At 49.3% G+C, this 19,926-nt stretch overlaps 1 protein-coding gene across 1 annotated transcript; it reads right to left on the bottom strand.

Annotated features, from left to right (window-relative positions):
- Positions 1-3,374: 3,374 nt before the first annotated feature.
- pard6a (par-6 family cell polarity regulator alpha) lies at positions 3,375-18,695 on the bottom strand. Its single transcript, XM_047033622.1, has 4 exons — positions 18,647-18,695; positions 18,036-18,447; positions 15,350-15,572; positions 3,375-6,479 (listed from the first exon to the last, which is right to left on the bottom strand). The coding sequence occupies exons 2-4, from the start codon at positions 18,129-18,131 to the stop codon at positions 5,566-5,568; spliced, it is 1,233 nt and encodes a 410-aa protein (XP_046889578.1). The 5' UTR covers positions 18,132-18,447; positions 18,647-18,695; the 3' UTR covers positions 3,375-5,565.
- Positions 18,696-19,926: the final 1,231 nt, after the last annotated feature.

Below are 19,926 nucleotides of genomic sequence, written 5' to 3'. Positions count from 1 at the left end.
TGGAACTGTTGGTGTAGCAGCACTAGTGTGTCCTTCCTGGACCTCCTTCTCAACAACAAACAACAACACCGGACCTTTAAAACACACGTGGGTACAGGTAACTGAACGCAAGCACAGGTAAAGCCGAATAACGAAGAACGATCAGTTCATTTCAGAATATATGAATAGGCTACATGGATGGATGGATTTGATGCGGTTGACCACTTGAAAACTGTAAACTAACGATTTTATGTTGTCACACCTGGAAATCTTCTTGAAACCCTGTGAGTACAGGAATGTGGAGAGTGAGAGCAGTTCCTTCTGCCCATCGAAGACGGACAACTCCTCCCGCTGGGACGTTAACTCCTCCTCATACAGCTGCAGGTGCACCGCCACATATTTACCATTTCCACTCCACTAGGAAAGACAGAACAGGGAGAAATTATCTTTATGGCTCACTGACAGCTGGGGCTGACCCCAAGGGTTGTAGGCTGAAGTAGGGCTTTCCGATTAATTGAATTTATCCGGATTTAAAAGCCTACAACAGTTTAGTCCTTGGGCCAGGCACTTCACCCTCCCATGCCTCGGGGGAATGTCCCTGTACTTAGCCTACTGTAAGTCGCTCTAGATAAGAGCGTCTGCTAAATGTAAATGTCTGTGAGTGCGCCATCGTGTAGGCCTAATCAGTAAAGCTAAATTCAGTCAACAATGGAATTATTCTAATTTAACGATTTATTAAGTGAATAAGACGTTAGACTCGCTGTCTAAGTTAAACAGTTTCTAGCCCCTTTAGCTAGCTATAGCCTTGACATTTTACTTACCGTGTCGGAATTAACTAGTCTGCTTAAATAGGCGCAATATAAATCTGGCTCATTTTCAGCATTATAGCTCTCTATATATATATATTTATTTAACTTCCTATTTCAGCAGTGAGATTGAACTGTACACTGAATCTAATTTAAATATTGATTGTCGTCCAAAACCTGTGAAGTTGACCAGTACAGCAGTTCAATGACACCTAGCTCCACTAGATGTCCCATCGACACCAGGCAACGCCAACTTAACCGTTAACACTTGCTAGCCTAGGTAGACTACTGTAGTAGCTAGGCCTACTAACAGAGATGTGAGATTTTAGTATGTCTCATTCTGCTTCCTTTCACCTCAAACGTTTTGATATCAGGCTTGTCCAAGATCTTCGCAAACCTTTCAAAAAACTCTGGAGGAGCAGATTCCGTTATCTGACTTTCAGATGACATGGAAGGAGTTTAATTAGGGAGAACGACGGGGTATCCTGATTGATTGTTTAGCAGTGGCCAGATATAGGTTAAATTGGCTATTCCAATTCAATTTTTATAGGTTGCCATGGAAATCTAGGGGCGTGCAACCAGTGTCGAGAATCTGTTAGCAACTTTGGGGGGGGGACAATTATATGACGTTTTCTCAAGAGCAATTTCTGAGGGGGACACCAAAATGACTGCTGGCTGTAACACAGCCTACATTGTAATATGTTAAATGTATAGAGGAACCATAATTAATACTCCTGGAAAATGTATAGTTAGTAACTGAAGGGTTGTCTCAACTTGTTCAAATGTAGTTATAGTAGTGTTTCTTATCAGTCAAGTATGAACAGGGGCGGTTTTAGGCACGGTGATAGACTCGCCCTGAATGTGTCAGAACCGCCACTGAGTCTGAATGCAGGTGTGCAGTTTATGTAATTACAATGGGCATGGTGCAGTCTCATCTAAAATAATCCAAATTGAACCTTCATATAGTCGGGGGAAATCGCAAAACTATTTCTCTTGAAATGTCAACACTTTGTTGGCAAGAGTCTGCGGTTCTATAAATTGTGGGTGTGGCTGATGGTTCTGTGCCACCACTGAGGTGAGACAGTGCTGTGCCACTGTCTCCTATACTGGTGCTGCTGGCAAAAAGGTTGACCCCCGGTCCTGCCATGGCTGTGACATTGTCATCTGAAGTCTTTCCCTGGCTCTTTCCCTTTCACCACCCTCACTGACTCACAGTCTGTCTCCTAGAAAAGAAATAAGGTGTTTGCCATCCACCAGTACCCAATACTACACAATTAATCACAACAACAATACCATTGCCTCAAACTAATCTGGGTTCAGTCACCAGTTTAAGTAGAGTGGGGGTATCCATGGCATTGTCCAATTGTGTCCCTATTTTACAAGTTTAAAGAAGAGAACCCGTCATGTTGCCAAACAAGAGACTCAACAAACTTATTTGAGCACATTTCACATCATTTTAATGAACATTTTATCAACTAGTCTTTGAGATTAGGCCACTAGGGTCCTTTGCGTTTTTATGTCCTGAAATGCTCTGATGTCCGTCTTTTTTCTGCAATTTTTCTACAATGCTGGCTGCACACACTATGTGCAGGTTATTTACAGTAGGAGATGGGCTTCTATCATTTATTACCATTCTTCTAGAATAGGCTTCGATCTACCAGGTAGTTAGGAAAGGTGAAACGGATTGCATTGACAATGGATTGACAGCTGTACGAGTTCACCCTTTACACAACGCAAACTGCAACCTTTTGTCATTTTAATATAATTCATGTTTTGGTTTTAATTATTATCATAATTCATTTGCTGGCTTCCCAGAAAAGCTAAATTTGCAGAGCTAGCTGGATTAATTTCACGTTAGCTAGGCCTACCTGCATTTCAGATAGTAGACACTAAGTCACCTTGTCAGATAACGAACACAACTACTGCATTGCTAGCTTCTCCCAGTCACTGACTCAAACAGTTCAAACAGCTGATCTTACTTAGCTAGCTAGCTAACATAGTGACCAATGCAGGGAAAATGGTGACAGTTATGAATGTTTTATTGTATTGAGTGGTAGAAATAAATTGTCAAACCAATCTTTTCTTACAACTAACTTACTGGACATAAGCCACCAACTACACAAACAGACACTGTCCGATTTTCATACACGCACCTGCATCACTGCTGTGGGCTGGGGCTGTGGATCAAACCATTGTGGGACCAAGGGCGGGGTTCGCAATTTTTACTTGAAAAAGCACCATTGTGTCCATAATCAGCAAAGCGCTTTCATTGCATATTACATAGTATTGTTTACAGTGATTTATTGGGGGGGACAAATCATATTTTCCCCAGGATTGGGGGGGTCTTGTCCCCCCTGTCGCCCCCGGGATTTCCGCCCATGCGTGCAACATATCCATATCCGTAGCTATCAGGCCCGTCTATACTTTTCTAACAAAACATCTTCATCTACATTTTCGTTCATCATTAAATATTTCGCTCGTACTTGACCAGGAGATGGCAGCATTGCAGCGACTACAACTGTGCGATGAAATAAGAGATAATGACTGGACAAGAAACTGCTCTCTCAGGGTGATGAAATGACAACAATGACCTTTTCCATAATATTTTATTCTCATAATATGTCTTCTTATATAATCAGTATATCTCTATATGACATTCACAGTATAGCACAGCCAGGCCCGTCAGATTCCTACACATTCCCTGTCAAACAGGAAGCTCTCGTTAACAAATAAAAGTACAAGAATAAGAAAATATTCTCCATATTTTACACATTTATAAAATGTTCTTTTACAAAAGCTCTCCCCTTTGATTAAAAATCCCTTGTTTATATTCTTCAATCACTTATATATACACATAGTTACATACTAGACCAGACACAGCAGTCTTCAGTGGTTGCGTGTGTGTGTGCACAGACAGTGGTCTATAAGCAGATGATACATCATTGGCTTTTGGGAACTCAGGTGATTCGAGGGCAGAACCATGTTTTTGTCCATGTGCAGAGTGTTAAACATACATGAACATCGCTTTAATCTTCGAATGATGGTTTCTCTCTCCCATGGAAAAAGTTCATCAGCTCTCAGCTCAGAGAACCATCTGCTACTTCTCTCCTCTCAGAAGACACTGGAACCTCAGCTCTTCCCTAATTGGGACCCACATCTGACCACCATCCCAAAAGAGTCATTCCACAAAGAATGGTTGACTCTGCTGTGCCACAGATGACCAAGGGATCCTCCGCTGTCTGGTTCTCTGACCAGCGGGAGGGGACCTCTCTCAGGCCAGCTACCTCCCCTGGCAGGGAGAGGTGAGTTACGACACCTGTTATTGCAGCTGGATTCAGACAAGAATACATCCTGACCTGCAACAACCATGAAAACCCCATATTATATAGCTCTGGTGTGGTGGGTTATTTGATCCAGTGGGGGCGTGATTCTCTGTTTCTACACATACACACGCACACACATACCAAAAGACCCACTCACTCTTTCCCTCGCTCACGCACACGCGCACACACACACACACACACACAGACAGAATCTACAGAAAGACAGACATCAACACCGGGAGAACTAACAAAAATCCCCTTGGTAGTTTTAGAGTATCAACCACACACACACACACAGCCTCAGGTTTACATTTACAGACAGGAGTGGTCTGTGTGAACAAGGTCCCAGTGTGCATTGCTCTAGGCTCTCCAAACATGAGAGGAATTTCCTTATTTTTACCCAGAATCCCCAGCAGTAATAAGTGTGCATGTAAACAGCTGAGTCTGGCAGAGGTCACGACCCCTGAGCTGGAGCTGTAGGTCTGTCCTCTATTGTGTGTTTGTATATTTCCGCTCAGCAGAGATTAGGTTGGCGGGAGACTTGGTGGAGAAGGAAGGAGCAGGGGATGAGAACTGGAGGAAAGGAGGGGTTGAGAAGAGTGGGAGGGGAGGAGGGACTGTGAGTTATCGGTCGACAAGACCAGACTGCTAGTGAGGACAGTGTGGGGTGTCAGAGGACAAGACTGGGACTACAGCCACCAACACCACAGCATGGGAAAGTTCTGTGAAACAACCAGTCTGATAATGCTGCGATCTCTTATTGTTCTCTGGGCCATAGTAGGTGTCACACCCCAAAGAAAATATGACATAAATATCAGAAGGTCAAAGGCCAACTCATGGACCAATGGGCACGCATAGTGGTCAGTCAGTCAGTGACATCATAGTGTGCAGTAAATCGACCTGTCTTCTAAGATATTCTTGAAATTTAAAAGACACACGTAAAAATAGACAGCAGAAGCTCCCAGATCAGGTGACTGGAGAGACCCAGGTCATGTGACTCAGGCAATCTAGGTCGAGGATTAGATGGAGTCAGGTGATTCAGGTCATGTGATCTAGGCATGGACAAATTGAGTGCATAGGAAGACCCAAGGCACTTCCTGTGTGGTGACAGCCACTTCCTGGAATCGAGAATGCCCTGTGTGTTCTGTTGTCATGTTGTTGATGTTCCAGTGTGTGATGTGTACTTCAGTCAGGTCATGATGCCTGCTGGTGTGTCAGACAGCTGCTGCTGGGTTGGTTGGTTGGTTAATTGGTTAATTGTACTAGTGCCAGGCATCACTGAGGATGACATCATAACTGGCTCTCTCCTCCACAAGGAGAGAGAGACGTCGTACTTCCAACCAGGTCACCAGAGCATCGCCTGTGTCCAGCCTTGGGGGGGAAAACCAGAGTGTTCCAGCGTGTTTTAGTTCCTACCAGGGTGTTTGTGGGTTTCAGGGCAATCCAAAGTGCGTGTGTTACAAGGTGATAATGTTGCCGTCCTCTCTCATGCTCTCTTGACTGCTACTGGTTCTCGCCGGGCTGGGGGCGGGGCTTCCGTTCTGGGTGGGCGTGGTCAGCGAGCTGAGCGAGGCCTTGCTGTCCGACAGCGACACGCTACTGGGCAGCGACACGCTCTGGGGGAAGGGCCCGTGCCCTGGGGACGAGGCCGACGGGAAGTCGCCGTGGCTACCGTTGCCATTGGACACGGGGTGTGGCACGTAGGAAGGCAGGCCGTCGCTCTCGATGATGAGGTCGCCGTCCTCGTCGCTGTCGCCCTCGGCGACGCTGTTGCTGTTGCTATAGTGACTGTGGCTGACGCTCTGGGAGGAGGGGCTGGGGGCGGAGTCACGGGAGACAAAGGAGCCAGCGGAGCCGGTGGAGCTGTTGGCCGCCGACGCCTTGCTCCCACGATGCACCACATTGTTCCTCTGATTAGCCGGTTTGACGGTGACGATAAGGTTGTGGCTGTTGGCCACCATCATGTCCGTCACTTGGTCCAGGGATTTCCCGCTGACGTCAATGCCGTTGACCTCCAGGATCTCGTCGTTGACCCCCAGCAGCCCCGTGCTCTCCGCCAGCCCGCCCCTCACCAGCCGGGAGATGAACACGCCCGGAACCTTCTCCACGCCCTGCTGCGTCACGCGCACGCTCACCCCGTCTCGGATGTAGAAGCCCAGGGGCTTGTGGGAGCCGTGCTTGTGCAGACGCACACGGCGGTGGGTCTCCGGCAGGATGTCCACGTCGATGATGGAGGAAATCTGCCGGAAGTCCTGGGGAAGACCAATCAGGAGTCCCGGTTTGGCTTTCTGCTGAGCTGGGCGGAGCCCCGCCAGGCCCTTTCTCCTCCGCTGGAGAGAGTTGGTGGCAAAGACCACTGGCTCATCCACATCTACGCACGCACACGCACGCACACGCACGCACAAGCACGCACGCACACAGAAAAAACAGAGAGAACACAGTTGAGCTTATTTCGTTTTAAATGTGTATGTATTACCCACACTGCGTTGTTGTTATATATAATGTGTTTACTCAGTCTGGGGAAAAATCCCCCAAATAACAGACATGTACAATTCAGTGTGGGTTCTACTGTTTATTATATCTATACTGTATCAACATCGCTGTTTGTTTGTCTGTCCTTCTACAATGCTGTCAGACTCGATTCTTCAGTCTTTCGCCCTCCAGCCCTCCCCTCCCTCCAGCCCTCCCCTCCCTCCAGCCCAAACACACTCAGGCCAGCCTGAGAGCAGAGATAACAGGACCCTGGAGCAGAGACAGTCAGACAGGGAGGTCAGATGGAGGGATAGAGAGAGGAACAGAATGTTGTAGACTGGGTACCACAGATGGAGGACAGCTGACATACTGGGGATTCCACCTCCCGCAGTCTCCCGGTCAAAAATCGAATCAAAATGTATTTGTATAGCCCTTTTTATACGCAAGGATGTCACAGAGGGCTTCACATACGCCCACATGACTGCCTGTCAACCGACCTAAACCCTCAAGGAAGACAAGGGAAAACTCCTAGAAAATCTCACTAGAGGAGAAAAAAATGGAAGAAACCTTGGGAGGAGCAATTCAGTGAGGGATCCTCCTCCAGAGACGGTTGGTGAAAGACAGGAGCAGAGCACAGGCTAAACATAGTCATACGGCAGGGAAGTGTCAATGGGTGTTGAAACACCAACATTCACTATTCAACTTGGGTCAGTTGGTAGATGCCAGTATAAAACAGTGGTAGCCACAGGGCTGGGGACTGTGATGAGGGGGGGGGGATGAGGGAGGGGACCGGAAAACCCGCTGTCACCCATGGAGACTTTCCGGTTGGAGGTTTCCGGTTGGCAACTAGATCCAGCTTTGGCAGACTGACGGTCAAAGATCACGAGAGATGATTGGGTTTTAATCCAGGAAAAATTAATAAACCTTTCCATAAATCAGGTTAAAGCCACAGTTCCTTGTTGGAGGGGAACTGAGACCACCTCGTCAGAGCATTTCTGACTGCTTTAGACCCAAACATAACCCCTAATTTAGCCACCCACCTTTAGGGAAAGCTCCAAAGCGGAAGTCAGAATCAGAAACAGGTTTATTGCCAAGTAGGTTTGAAAGACCCAGGAAACTGCTTTGGTCTGGTGGCGCGTGACAATAAACATATAACGTGAAGACAAAAACAGGCAGAGTGCAAAAGTGCAGAATCCAGATCTCCTGTACAGTACCAAACTAGCAGGGAGGAATGGAACAGGGCGGGAGGGGAGGTTAGTAAAGGCCTGGATGTCGTTATGGAGAGAACTGCATGCTGGGAGAATGAAAGCAGAAGTCATCAACACCCCAGAAAGATGAGGACAGATTCCTCCCAAGATAGCTTGTTTACCGTTTCCACTTCTGTCTCTTAAGGGAAATACACTCAAGCTGAATATTCCGGTATGTGAATGTGTTTTATGCGAGTATAGTATACGTGTGAATTTCAGCCTGTGCGTGAGTATGGGTGTGTGTGTGTGTGTACAGACAAGAGCTCTAGTTTGTTTTCCCCCTGTCCTCCCATTAGAGTAGTCCCCCACAGAGAGAGGAGTTCTGTGTTATTAAGCAGTGAAGGAGGAGGAGGAGGGTGTCTGGTCTGGCAGACTCCAGGAAGAGGAGGAGGAAGAGAAGGAGGAGGAGGAGGAGGAGAAAAGCTAGTCTGGTCTGGTAGACTCCAGGAAGAGGAGGAGGAAGAGAAGGAGGAGGAGAAAGCTAGTCTGGTCTGGCAGACTCCAGAGGGAAGAGGAGAAGGAGGACTGTAAGGTGGGCAGGGGCTGCAGACATGGGGCTGCACTGCTACTAAACACCTACTGTGGCCATGATGGAGCTTCTGACATCATGTTTGGGTAGACCTCCACCTAACCCATCATTCTCCTCACATATACAGTCGACGCTGTCCTACAATATTCTGGTACAGCACTGCGTAATTGTTCAGTCAGCATGTCATGTGATCTTGGCGCAACCTTTAGGAGGATAATATAGTGTTCAAACTCCAAATCTCTTTATTTTTCTCCATCATCCATTTCACTCTCTTTCTCAGCAGATGCTCTGAGCTATATCGACCAACAGGTCTGAGATCAGCTTTGATGGTGAGACATCAAACACTAATGCACAGGCCGGCTGGCCACCTCCCTAAGGAGCACTGTGTTGGTGTGTGCAGAGAGAGAGAGACAGAGAGAAAGAGTGTGTGTGTGTGTGTGTGTGAGAGAGAGAGAGGGTGTACGTGTGTGTGTGTGTGTGTGTGTGTGAGAGAGAGAGAGAGAGAGAGAGAGAGAGAGAGAGAGAGAGTGAGTGTGTGTGTGTGTGTGTGTGAGAGAGAGAGAGAGAGAGAGAGAGAGAGAGAGAGTGAGTGTGTGTGTGTGTGTGTGTGTGTGTGTGTGAGAGAGAGAGAGAGAGAGAGAGAGAGAGAGAGAGAGAGAGAGTGAGTGTGTGTGTGTGTGAGAGAGTGTGTGTGTGAGAGAGAGTGTGTGTGTGTGTGTGTGTGCGTGTGTGTGTGTGCGTGTGTGTGTGGGTGGGGGTTTGTGTGTGTGTGTGTGTGTGTGGAGAGGTAGGCTGACTCAGCTGACAGAGGAACAACAATAAGAGCTGGTTGTCTGCAGCCTGCAGGCATAGACACTGCTGATCCCTTCAAACTTCCCTCTCTGATCCGGCATGCACGCACAAACACACACACACACACAGACGTACTAGCACAAATGTGTATACACACACAGAGACATACACGTGCACACACACACACAGGCTGACTTTTGCATCAGACCTTTAACTAACAAAGTCAACTATTTCGAGAGATGTTACTGAATTCTAACCAACCATTAGTCTGCCTCCTGTGCTAGTATGCTTCAGACTTTCACTCTCTCTCCCCCTCTCTCTCTCTCTTTCTTGCTCTCGCTCTCCCTTCCTCCCTCTGTCCTGCTGTCTCTCCCTCTTCTTCTCTCTCTCTCCCCCTCATCTCTCCCTCTCTCTTTCATGCTCTGTCTCTGTGTCTCTGTGTCTCTGTGTCTCTGTGTCTCTGTGTCTCTGTGTCTCTGTGTCTCTGTGTCTCTGTGTCTCTGTCTCTCACACACACACATATAACTACATGCTTGTATCAAGCCAATGAAAAGGTGAAAAGGGCATTTAGCTGCCCCCCCCCCCCCCAGCACCTCTCCCCCAGCGACAGGACCTAGTTTTGGAGGAGATGGTGTTATTGCAGAACAGGAGAGCTTGTTGATAGGAAAACTGGGCTCCACATGGATGTTATTACAGTACGAGATGGTTTGGGTTACTCTAGACACACACACTTTCTAAACACACACACACACACCTATAACCGTGAGTTTACACTTCATCTTGCTATATTATTGCAGCCAGGAACTCATTACTGAATGGAACCATTCATCCCAGTGGTTATTGCTGTAGAACAGCAGTAAATGCTTTGCTGGCTGGCTGGTTGGCTGGCTGGAAAGCTGGAACGCTGGTTGGCTGGACGATTAACTGACAATGACTGACTGGTTGAGTGGCCACACACTCAGAACAACCTCCACACACACACACACACACAATCAGGAGGAGCGGCCTCACCCTGGGTTCCATCTGGAGGCTGAGGCTGTGCCATATGGTCACCATGGCAACCCCCACGCCCCGCGGTTTCATCCCATGTAAACAGACTCCACACCGCCTAACCAGTCCTGCAGACACGCACACACGCTATACCTACACCCTCACCTCGAACGTCCCGGGCACCACATCCAGTAGCGCCTCCCACCAAACAAGCAGGGAGGCAGCATGAGCCCACAGAGCCGGTCACACCATGAGTGAGCACGCAGCAGGTGCAAGGCAGGCCAGTGGAGGCTGAACAGGTCCACTGACTAGTAGGTCAAGTCTCACACACACACACAGACACCGGTTGTGTCTAACGGGATGTGTGTGGGATTAACTAGCGGACTGTGTCCGTCTTTAATCCCCCCCCCTTTAATCTCATCTCAGGATTACTTCAGGCGCGCACACACACACACACACACACACACACACACACACACACACACACTAATGACTGGAATACAATAGACGGTTGTTATTAGTGCTATAAAGCTCTTCATCACATCTGTGTCTGTCTGCATGACATCCTAGCCCTCTTCTACAGTCCCGTCCCCCCCCCAACACACACGCTACACGTCCTCACCACCAGACTGGCCTGGGCTACTGGGCAGAGATCTGCTACCTCTGTGTGCTGCATCCAACTGCTGTGGTCCGACCTCCACTACCCAGTAGAGTGACATCTAGCAGCTCAGCACTTCTAGCACCGTGGACCAGAAACCTGGTAACAGGCTGGACGCTAACCCAAGGATGGCGTATTAGCACAGTTAGCGTCGTTAGAGCATGTGAACTTCCTCTCATCCCTTATTAGCTCGCCCATCTGGGGGGTGGGGGAGGGAGGTCAAACGTCTTTCTAACACATCTTTTTTCTTTTTCTTCCTTTGTCACTGATTGTTCTGTCTCTGTCCTGTCAACACCGAGCCTGGGTTTGTTACTGGAGGTCGTGTGGACCAATCAGGTAAGACGGAGATGACCCAACGGCTGTGATTAGCTGAAGTCAGTCTTATCACCGTAGTGCACCAGTCTGACGTCTCCATCAGCTGGTAGCTGACAGCAGGGGGGCTGGGGGCCGTTGTCGCTACATTTAATTTACGATCCTATATTGTCTTATGGACAGCCGACAGTACAAGACACGATTTAACACGCATACATGCACTCTCTCTCTCTCTCTCCCTCCCTCTCTCTCTCTCTCTCTCTCTGTCTCTCCGTCTCTCTGTCTGTCTCTCTAACTCTGTCTCATTTTCTCTCTCACACACACAACCACACAATCTCTCTCACCCTTCCTCCCTCCCCCCTCCCCCTCTCCTCCACACCTCTGGCATCTCTTCTATGTTTAGGAGCGGGATAGATTAGGCCCACCTGGAAGGATTTGGATGAGAGTCACATTCCCTCACAGGCAATGACAAAGAGTCTGGTGCTGCCCAAACACATCCACCTGCTCAACACATGTTCTCTCTTTCCCTCTCCCTATCTCCCCCTCTCTGTCTCTGTATCTCTGTCTGTCTGTCTCTCCCTCTCTCTCAATCTCCCACTCTCAATCTCCCTCTCTGACTATGTCTCTCTCCCTCTCCCTCTCCCTCTCCATGTCTCTCTCCCTCTCTCTTTCTCTCTCTCTTTATCCTCTTTCCTCCATTACCCTTCCCTCTCTTTCTCCTTTACTACCGACAAAAATCTGTCTCTCCGCGTCCCCCTCTTCTCCCAACTTCATCTCTCCTCTCTTTATCTCTCCTGCTTGTGAATAATTTATCCCCTGTAGAGCAGTGATGTGGGCAACCAATCGGTGAAGCTCCCGTCAGCCAATCAAAACTCGCCGGGACAAAGACAGAGATAGCCCGTCTTAAACGTAGACTCCCTGCTCATGTAACACACACTGTGCTTGACACATGACTGCATAAATACAAATACACAATACACAAAGACATGTGAACACAAACAATGGCATGTACCCACACACACACACACACACAGGGGCAGAGTGTGTCCCTGGGGTGTGTGTAGAGCAGGCGCAGCTGTGTCAGGCTCAGTTGAGTGCACGCTGCAGGGGGAGCAGGAGGGAATATCGGCTAAAAACAACCGACGCATGGCACATAGCAGCCGTCAAACCACACACACACACACACACGTGTGTGTTTAAGGAGGACGGCTCGCTGGAGGACATGTTTCGGGAAGCTTGTGTCTATAGGCCCTCTCGAGAGGTTAAGCAAAATGAAAACCCTTCCTTCCCTCTTTCTCTCCTCCGGATCTCCTCCCCCCTTCCTATCCTTATGTATCTATACCCCCCCCCCCCCCTCTCCTCTGCCCCTCCCCCCCCCCTCTCCTCTGCCCCCCCCCCCCCCACTCCCCTGCCCCTCCCCCCCCCCTCTCCTCTACCCCCCTCCCCCCCCCACTCCCCTGCCCCTCCTCCCCCTCCTCAGCCAGCGTAATGTGAGTTAGCGTGTCATGCGCCAGCATGAACAGCACACCAGCCCCATGGTGAAAAAACTCCTCCTGATTGAGACAGATTTAGTAACAACAGGTTCTCTCCAGCTCCCTCCCTGATGTCTCAGCCCCACACAGACCTCCCTCCCGGGCAGCCTCTCACCTCAGGCTGGGCTGGGGGTTGACGGAGCTGGGGGGGCTGGTGGCACTAGGGGGGGTTGGGGGGGGGGGGGGGTCGCTGGGGACCGGTGGCGCTCGTTGCACTGGGGGGCTGGTTTCAGGGTGGAGCTTATGGGGCACACATGGAGTGGCTGGTGGAGTGTTTGTGTGTGTGTCTAGCAGTGTGTGTGTGAAGTATCTCATGTGTGGTGTGCCTCATTAGTCACCAGTGGGAAAATGAATGGCCTCTAAGAGAGATGAGCTCATGCTAAAAGCCACATCCATTTGATCCACAGCACTCAGTGGCATTACTAGTGCCCACTAGGGTGTGTATGTGTGTGTGTGTATGCCTTCAGTATTAGGGCCCACTAGGGTGTGTGTGTGTGTGTGTGTGTTTGTGTGTGTATGTGTGTGTGTGTATGCCTTCAGTATTAGGGCCCACTAGGGTGTGTGTGTGTATGTGTCTGCCTTCAGTATTAGGGCCCACTAGGGTGTGTGTGTGTGTGTGTATGCCTTCAGTATTAGGGCCCACTAGGGTGTGTGTGTGTGTGTGTGTGTGTGTATGCCTTCAGTATTAGGGCCCACTAAGTTGTGTGTGTGTGTGTGTGCCTTCAGTATTAGGGCCCACTAGGGTGTGTGTGTGTGTGTGTATGCCTTCAGTATTAGGGCCCACCAGGGTGTGTGTGTGTGTGTTCGTACGCCTGCAAAATAAAGGCCCAAAGGTGTGTGTGTGTGTTCACCATCCAGACCCCGCCAGTCCAGCCAGCACAGAGCGGGGTCCTCCTCCAGTTGAGCCCAGCTCTGGCCACGCCGGTCCACATGGTCGCAGGTTATCAGTCACACACACATCACTACTGAGACATCTTATTTTGTCAGTGACATGTTGTGAAGTGACTTGCTACCACTGCACTCACGCGTACACACAGCAGGTGAGATAACCACACTGTCTGAGAGAGTGAGAGAGAGAGAAAGAGCGAGAGAGAGCGAGAGCGAGAGAGAGATTTTTTAAGAGATAAAAACCAGATCCTCTCCTATCTCCTCATCTCTCCTCCTCTCCACCCACTAATCTGAGATTGAATGAAAATAAGAGTGTAAAACACTCTATAAAGTTTCAGGGTCATTTCTATGAAGAATAAAAAGCTGCAATCACCCAGCACCAGACTCTGCACAGTTACGGCTGTCATGACGATAAGACCCGAGTAGAGATGAGAGGTTCAGCTCCCCAAGTAAGGGACACACACACACACACACTTCCAGGGTGACTGAAAAGAGCTGAGCTAAGACCCTGAACCAGAGCTAATCTGAGTTCTTATTTTGTCCCTGAAAGAGGAAAGCAGTATTTAGCTAATAACATTAATAAGATGACCTCGTCAGGCGCGTTTCTCAACACGACTGCCCGCTCAGTCTGGGTTGATCCACAACAACAGCCACCATTCTTCTCATTAGCATTATTACGCAAACCAACAACGCAACGCAACTCAACCGGAACACAAAACAACAACCCAGCACAACAACGGCCCAGCTAACAAGCCAGGAGAGTAGCGCAGTCGGACAGGGGAGGGGAGGCTGGATGCTTCAGACAGGGGATTGGAATGCAACCCTGCAGCAGAACTGTTGTGGATCAGAACCCATGCTGAAAAGATTGAGTGGTTGGGAGAAAGATAAAGCGACTGATATTGAGCAGGGCCAAGAGTGACCAAAAGGTACAGGCGATGCCAAGAGGAGGGTTATTGATAGACAGAGTTATTGATAAGTCCAAGAAGAGGAGCCTTGATCCTTTCATTCTCTCGCTCTACCCATTTCCCTCTCTCAGTCTCTCTCTCCCTCCCTCCATCTCTCTCTCTCCCTCCATCTCCCTCTCCATCTCTCTCTCCATCTCCCTCTCTGTCTCTCTCTCCCTCCATCTCCCCCCTCTCTCTCTGCATTGCTCTCAATCCATCTCTCTGCATTCCTCAGGTTGGCTTGGTGCCAGATGACTGTACCCACCCAAGCTGGCCAGGCTTGTAACAATGAACAGCACCCAGGCATACAGGGAAACACACACACACATATATACACATAATCACAATACAACTCCTTCATCACCAGCTCTCCAGTCACTCCACTGTCGGCTCACACACTCGTGGAACACTAAATAACAGCCGGTCATGCGGCTGTCAACAACTTCACAAAAGGGATTGTTGAGACATTGTGTTCCCTGGCAGGACCTGAGGGCCAGCCAGGTGTGACCCTGCAGAGAGAGAGAGAGCTAATCCAGTCTGTCCTCACACGGGTGCTGAACCCCAGTTAACTACAGACACACAGCAGAACTACAGAGACTCCAACGGAACTACAAACATGGAGATTCTAGAAGGAGTCCAAGCTGTCCAGTTAGAAAACTCCTTCTCCATTCCCTTTTCCTCCCTCCTCTCATCCCCATCCCCACTTTCCCTCTCCTCCCTTCCGCCCCTCCTCCCTCTACCCTTCTTCCCTCTCCCCCCTCTCCTCCCTTCCCCCCCTCTTCCCTCTCCGCTTCCTCTCCCCCTCCTCTCCCCTCTCCACTTTTTCTCCCCCTTCTCTTCCATCTCCCCCTCCCTCCATCCTCCCTCTCTCTCTCACCTCTCTTCTGGATGATGATTCGGAGCAGCGGATTGGCTGAGGACAGGGCCTTCAGGAAGTTGTCGTCATTGTTGATGGGCAGGAGGTCTCCTTGTACATCGGCGTATCCCAACAGCACCTCCACACCGGGGATGCGGTGTACCGTCTGCAGCAGCCGGTAGAACTCCTGGAACCCTCCGGAACCGGTCCTCTTCAGGGCGAAACGCCTGTATTCCGCCTCAAACTGCCACACACGAGGATACAGGAACACAACACGGGAGTTACAATTGGGCTTACATTAAATGGCTGAGTAGAAATGGTTTATCTATGGAAGCTAGTGACACTATACAGCTGAGTTGACACGAGAGAGTCAATGCAGTGGTCGGCCATGTAACCCAGCTAAACCACCACTTCACTCTTTCTGTGGGGTCGGTTATAGCTCAGTGGTTAGACAACTGGAGGTTCAAATCGCCCCCTGACCGTTGCTTTGGATACATGGGTCTGCTGAATGAAAACGTGATTTCTCTCTCTGCACTTCCCCGAATGCTCTTTTTAGTTTCTCTGTTTTCAACCACAAATGTTCAAACTTCCTCAAGCACACACTGGCTTCCTCAACCAGGCAGACAAACACCATGCAGATAGCAGCACCGGGCAGGAGAAGAGACATAAATAGAGAGAGGGGGGGGGGGGGGGGGGGGAGAGAGAGGGTGAGGGGGAAGAGAGGGTGAAAGAGTGAGAAAGAGAGAGGTACACATTGTCCTACTTCGCACTTTCCCACCACCATTTCTGACCTGACACATATGACTGGTTAAGAATGCTACCGTTCTGGAAAGCTGACATTTCTACAGCAGCAGAAATAGAAAAAAATTGAGTGTGAACTTGAGATGTGAACTCCTGGGTGGAGCTGAGCTATGTAACATAAGTATTTGGTAATTGGTGGTTATGAGGGAGAGGAGGTAGGTGGTCCAGAAAGAGGCTACCAGGAGATCTATAGGAGCCTGCCCAACCAATCCCAGGCCCTGTGTGACCAGTCAGGAAAGGGTAGGATCAGACAGTGAGACGGCAGGATTTCATTTCATCACTAATGCAGTTATTCTCACCCCCCCTAATGGTACATCTTACCCACACACCTAAACCTCACCCACTGTGGAACAGACTGGTGCAGGCTTGAGAGGACGTGGAGGGGAGAGAAAGGCTGGAGAGAGGCAGGAGAGGAGAAAGCGAGGCAGGAGAGATAGAGGCAGGAAAGAGAGGCAGCAGAGAGATAGGAGAGAGAGAGAGAGAGAGAGAGAGAGAGACAGGAGAGAGAGAGAGAGAGAGAGAGAGAGAGAGAGAGAGAGAGAGACAGGAGAGAGAGAGAGAGAGAGAGGAAAAACAAATGAGGGAATGGTAACAAAACAAACAGGTCAGGAAATACACAGGGGAAGGGGAGACAGGGATAAACACGTAGAAGGAAGAGAGGTATATGGGACAAGGTCCGACCGGAACAGAATAGAGTTTCCATGGCTGAGATGGGGGACTGGACAGAATCTAGCCTACATAGCTAAGATCAAGGACAAAGCAGGATGATCTAGGATGACCATCAGCTGATTGGAGATGGACACACCACAACACACATTAAATACAAGGAGACCACAAGAGGAGAGGAACCGGTTCTTCTCTTTCAGAATCCATTACTAGAATGCCCTTTCAGCTATTTTCTGACAACAAGCTTTTTTCTAGTGCTGTAACTCATTTACCTTTCATTCCTGAAGTAATATTTGTGAACTGTGGAGTCGGGTTCTAAAATAAACACACCAAATACAGTGAACTCAGTCAAGCGAGGGATGGACAGTTGCAGTATCTGCATGTGAACTGCCCTTGAATGAAGTATGAGAAACAGGGAGCAGGACACATTAGGTTTGTTTACAAACATCCTGATGGTTTTACAGAGGTACACCCCAACCTGTCCCTATTCATCATACAATCATCTGAATAGTAAGGAATGACAGCCCTCATTATTTGGAGTAGCCTGTAATTATTAGAAAAGGTGACAGAGAGAGTTGTATTTTTAAAATGAATCCATTCAAGGAAGTTTGTCCCTGTTCCTGACCACATACAAATGAGTGATCACTAATGAGTCAGTCGGTGTCCAGTACAGTACTCCTCCCTGCCCTCCCTCACGACCGTGTCTCCTCTATGACTAATCAGCAAGGCCAGATAGGCTAATTAGCTGTTTTCATCCTGACTTTGCTCCGTTGCCGCACCGGAGGCTTGCGCTAGAACACCTCACAGAGGATAACAACAGCCGCGGACACAGCGCTCCCAGCAAACCCGAGGAAAGAACAGACCGAGTGAGCTGTCATCCGCTAAAAACACGGTGGAAGATAAGACAGACACGCTCTAAGCTCGCGCCCAAACCGGAGAGACGTACTGACAATAATGATATGGATGTATACCAGCTAATATCCCCTGGTCGGAAGGGATTTGTAACCCATATATAATCCGAGCGAGCGAGTCGAGATGAGAAGCAGAGCTCTGCAGACAAATCCCATTTAGAAGCTACGACAGGAAGGTTTGATAGATAGCCCTGGATAGATCGAGGGTGTCATCCATGCACGCGCCTGATGTAGTAAGCTCCTAGTCAATACCCCCGCTGTCCGGTTCCTCGGTACCCATTGCCAATAACAAGCTATTAACATAATTTTCTTGTCGTGTGCTGTCTTACCTTGCTCTTGACCTCCACTAAATTGTCCGTATGTTTCAGCGGAGTCCTCTGGTTTCTTGACATGTTTGCGCGATGTGTTCCCGCGGATAGAACCATCCACGGGCTTTCCTAGAAACAGGATAGAACGGTACGTTTGTCACTCCTTCGTCAGCGCGTAGGCTCGCAGCAACATGGGGCCTGTGGCAGGTTTTCACGGCAGGTAGACTACAGCCTCCGAAGGGTCCGTCCGGTACAGTAGTAGCCTATCGGTCTATGTGGGAAAACGTTCCTTCAGAGCTACGCTGCCGCTACCGTTGCCTCAATAACAATGACGTCAGATGGGCATGCCGCTTGGAGGCGGGGGTGGGGTCACTTGCTGTGTCTTTTAGATGTTCTCGTTTCTGTTGATACCCTAGACAGGTGGGACCAATTCCTAAAAATAAAGAGATTTTAATCATAACAAAACAATGGGGTAGGCGTACTGATGTGACTGTGAGTCAGTGACGGTACTCTTTAACTCCTGTCGTCCGATGATTAAGATTATTTCCGACAAAAGTGACTCATGGACTGTAATGAAAACTTCAGCAGGGGTCATGTTTACTTTCGATACTTCCCAGAGAGAAATAACTTACCTTGGAAAGAGTCCTTGATCCGACTTCAGAGTTATGTTCTATGTCTACCCACCCTGCCCTCCGCCCCCAGGCCCAGCCCAGCCCCCCTCCTCTCCCTCCCTTCTCCAATTTGAATACCTCAGCCAACCGTGGCCTGGGCTCAGTAAGCTGGTGTGTTGCAATCGGTCCAGTACCACACTGTGTCAGTCTCTCTCTCTGAAGAGAACATGGAGTGAGAGAGGTGGGCCTCGGGCTTACGTAAGAGACTCGCATCTCTGGAGAAGGAGACCAGCGCTCTGGAGAGAGAAGAGAGGATACCTTGGCCAAACATTCCTCCTCTCCTCACCTCTCTGCTCCTCTGTTCCTGGGCCTCCTATGTAACTGTCTGTGACAATGGAGAGATTAGGAATGCAGGAATGCAGAGTGACAGAGAGAGAGAGAGAGAGAGAGACAGAGAGAGAGAGAGAGAGAGAGAGAGAAAGAAAGAGAGAGAGAGAGAGAGAGAGAGAGAGAGAGAGAGAGAGAGAGAAAGGGAGAAAGAGAGAGAGAGAAAATGAATCTCGCTGCCGTGAATTTCGCACACCAGGTCAATGCTTTGATCTTCACAACGCTCCTACCTGCGTGTGTGTGTGTGTGTGTGTGTGTGTGTGTGTGTGTGTGTGTGAGAGAGAATGACAGACAGAGAGAGAAAGAGAGAGAGAGATGGAGGGGGGGGGCGAAGGCAATATCCTGAGCTCCCCTCGGAGAGAGCTTCCTGTGGCTGCCAACGCCATGTCAGCATGCAGGTACAAACACCTGGAGACAGAAAGCCTTTCATCATCTGACTACTGAAGACACAAGTTCTGGAGATGCTGCAGACACTCAACCAACCAGCTGACCAAAATAGCTTTTGACAAAACCAGATTCCCCGTTGAACACACGCCCATATTTACGAGAGGTAAACTATGTTGTCCTCTGATTCCTGTCCCTGTTCCCTCCTTGCTCTCCCCCCACCCTCAGCACCTCTCCCCCAGCCAGGACAGAGAAAGGGTCTGTGCGGAGGAGAGACTGTGTAACAGGGTCTGTTTCACCTCCACATCCCCGCAGCCACACCCTGGAGAGACTAACCCCATGTTAATTAATTTCCACAACTGCTTCCATTCCAGTTTCCATCTGCAGCAGCCCAGGAATGTCAGCTATGCGAGTCAGTCGTGTAAGCAAGCTGTGTGGAGCTGCTGATAAGATAGCTTAAACTCTCACCTCTCCTCTCTTCTCCTTCTGCTCTCTTCTCCTCTCGCCCTCCTCTCTCTTCTCTTCTCCAG

Source organism: Hypomesus transpacificus, chromosome 14, assembly GCF_021917145.1.
Source record: "Hypomesus transpacificus isolate Combined female chromosome 14, fHypTra1, whole genome shotgun sequence".
Taxonomy (NCBI): Eukaryota; Metazoa; Chordata; class Actinopteri; order Osmeriformes; family Osmeridae; genus Hypomesus; species Hypomesus transpacificus.
The sequence above is the reverse complement of the archived record's forward strand: the minus strand, read 5'-3'. Positions and strand labels throughout refer to the sequence as shown.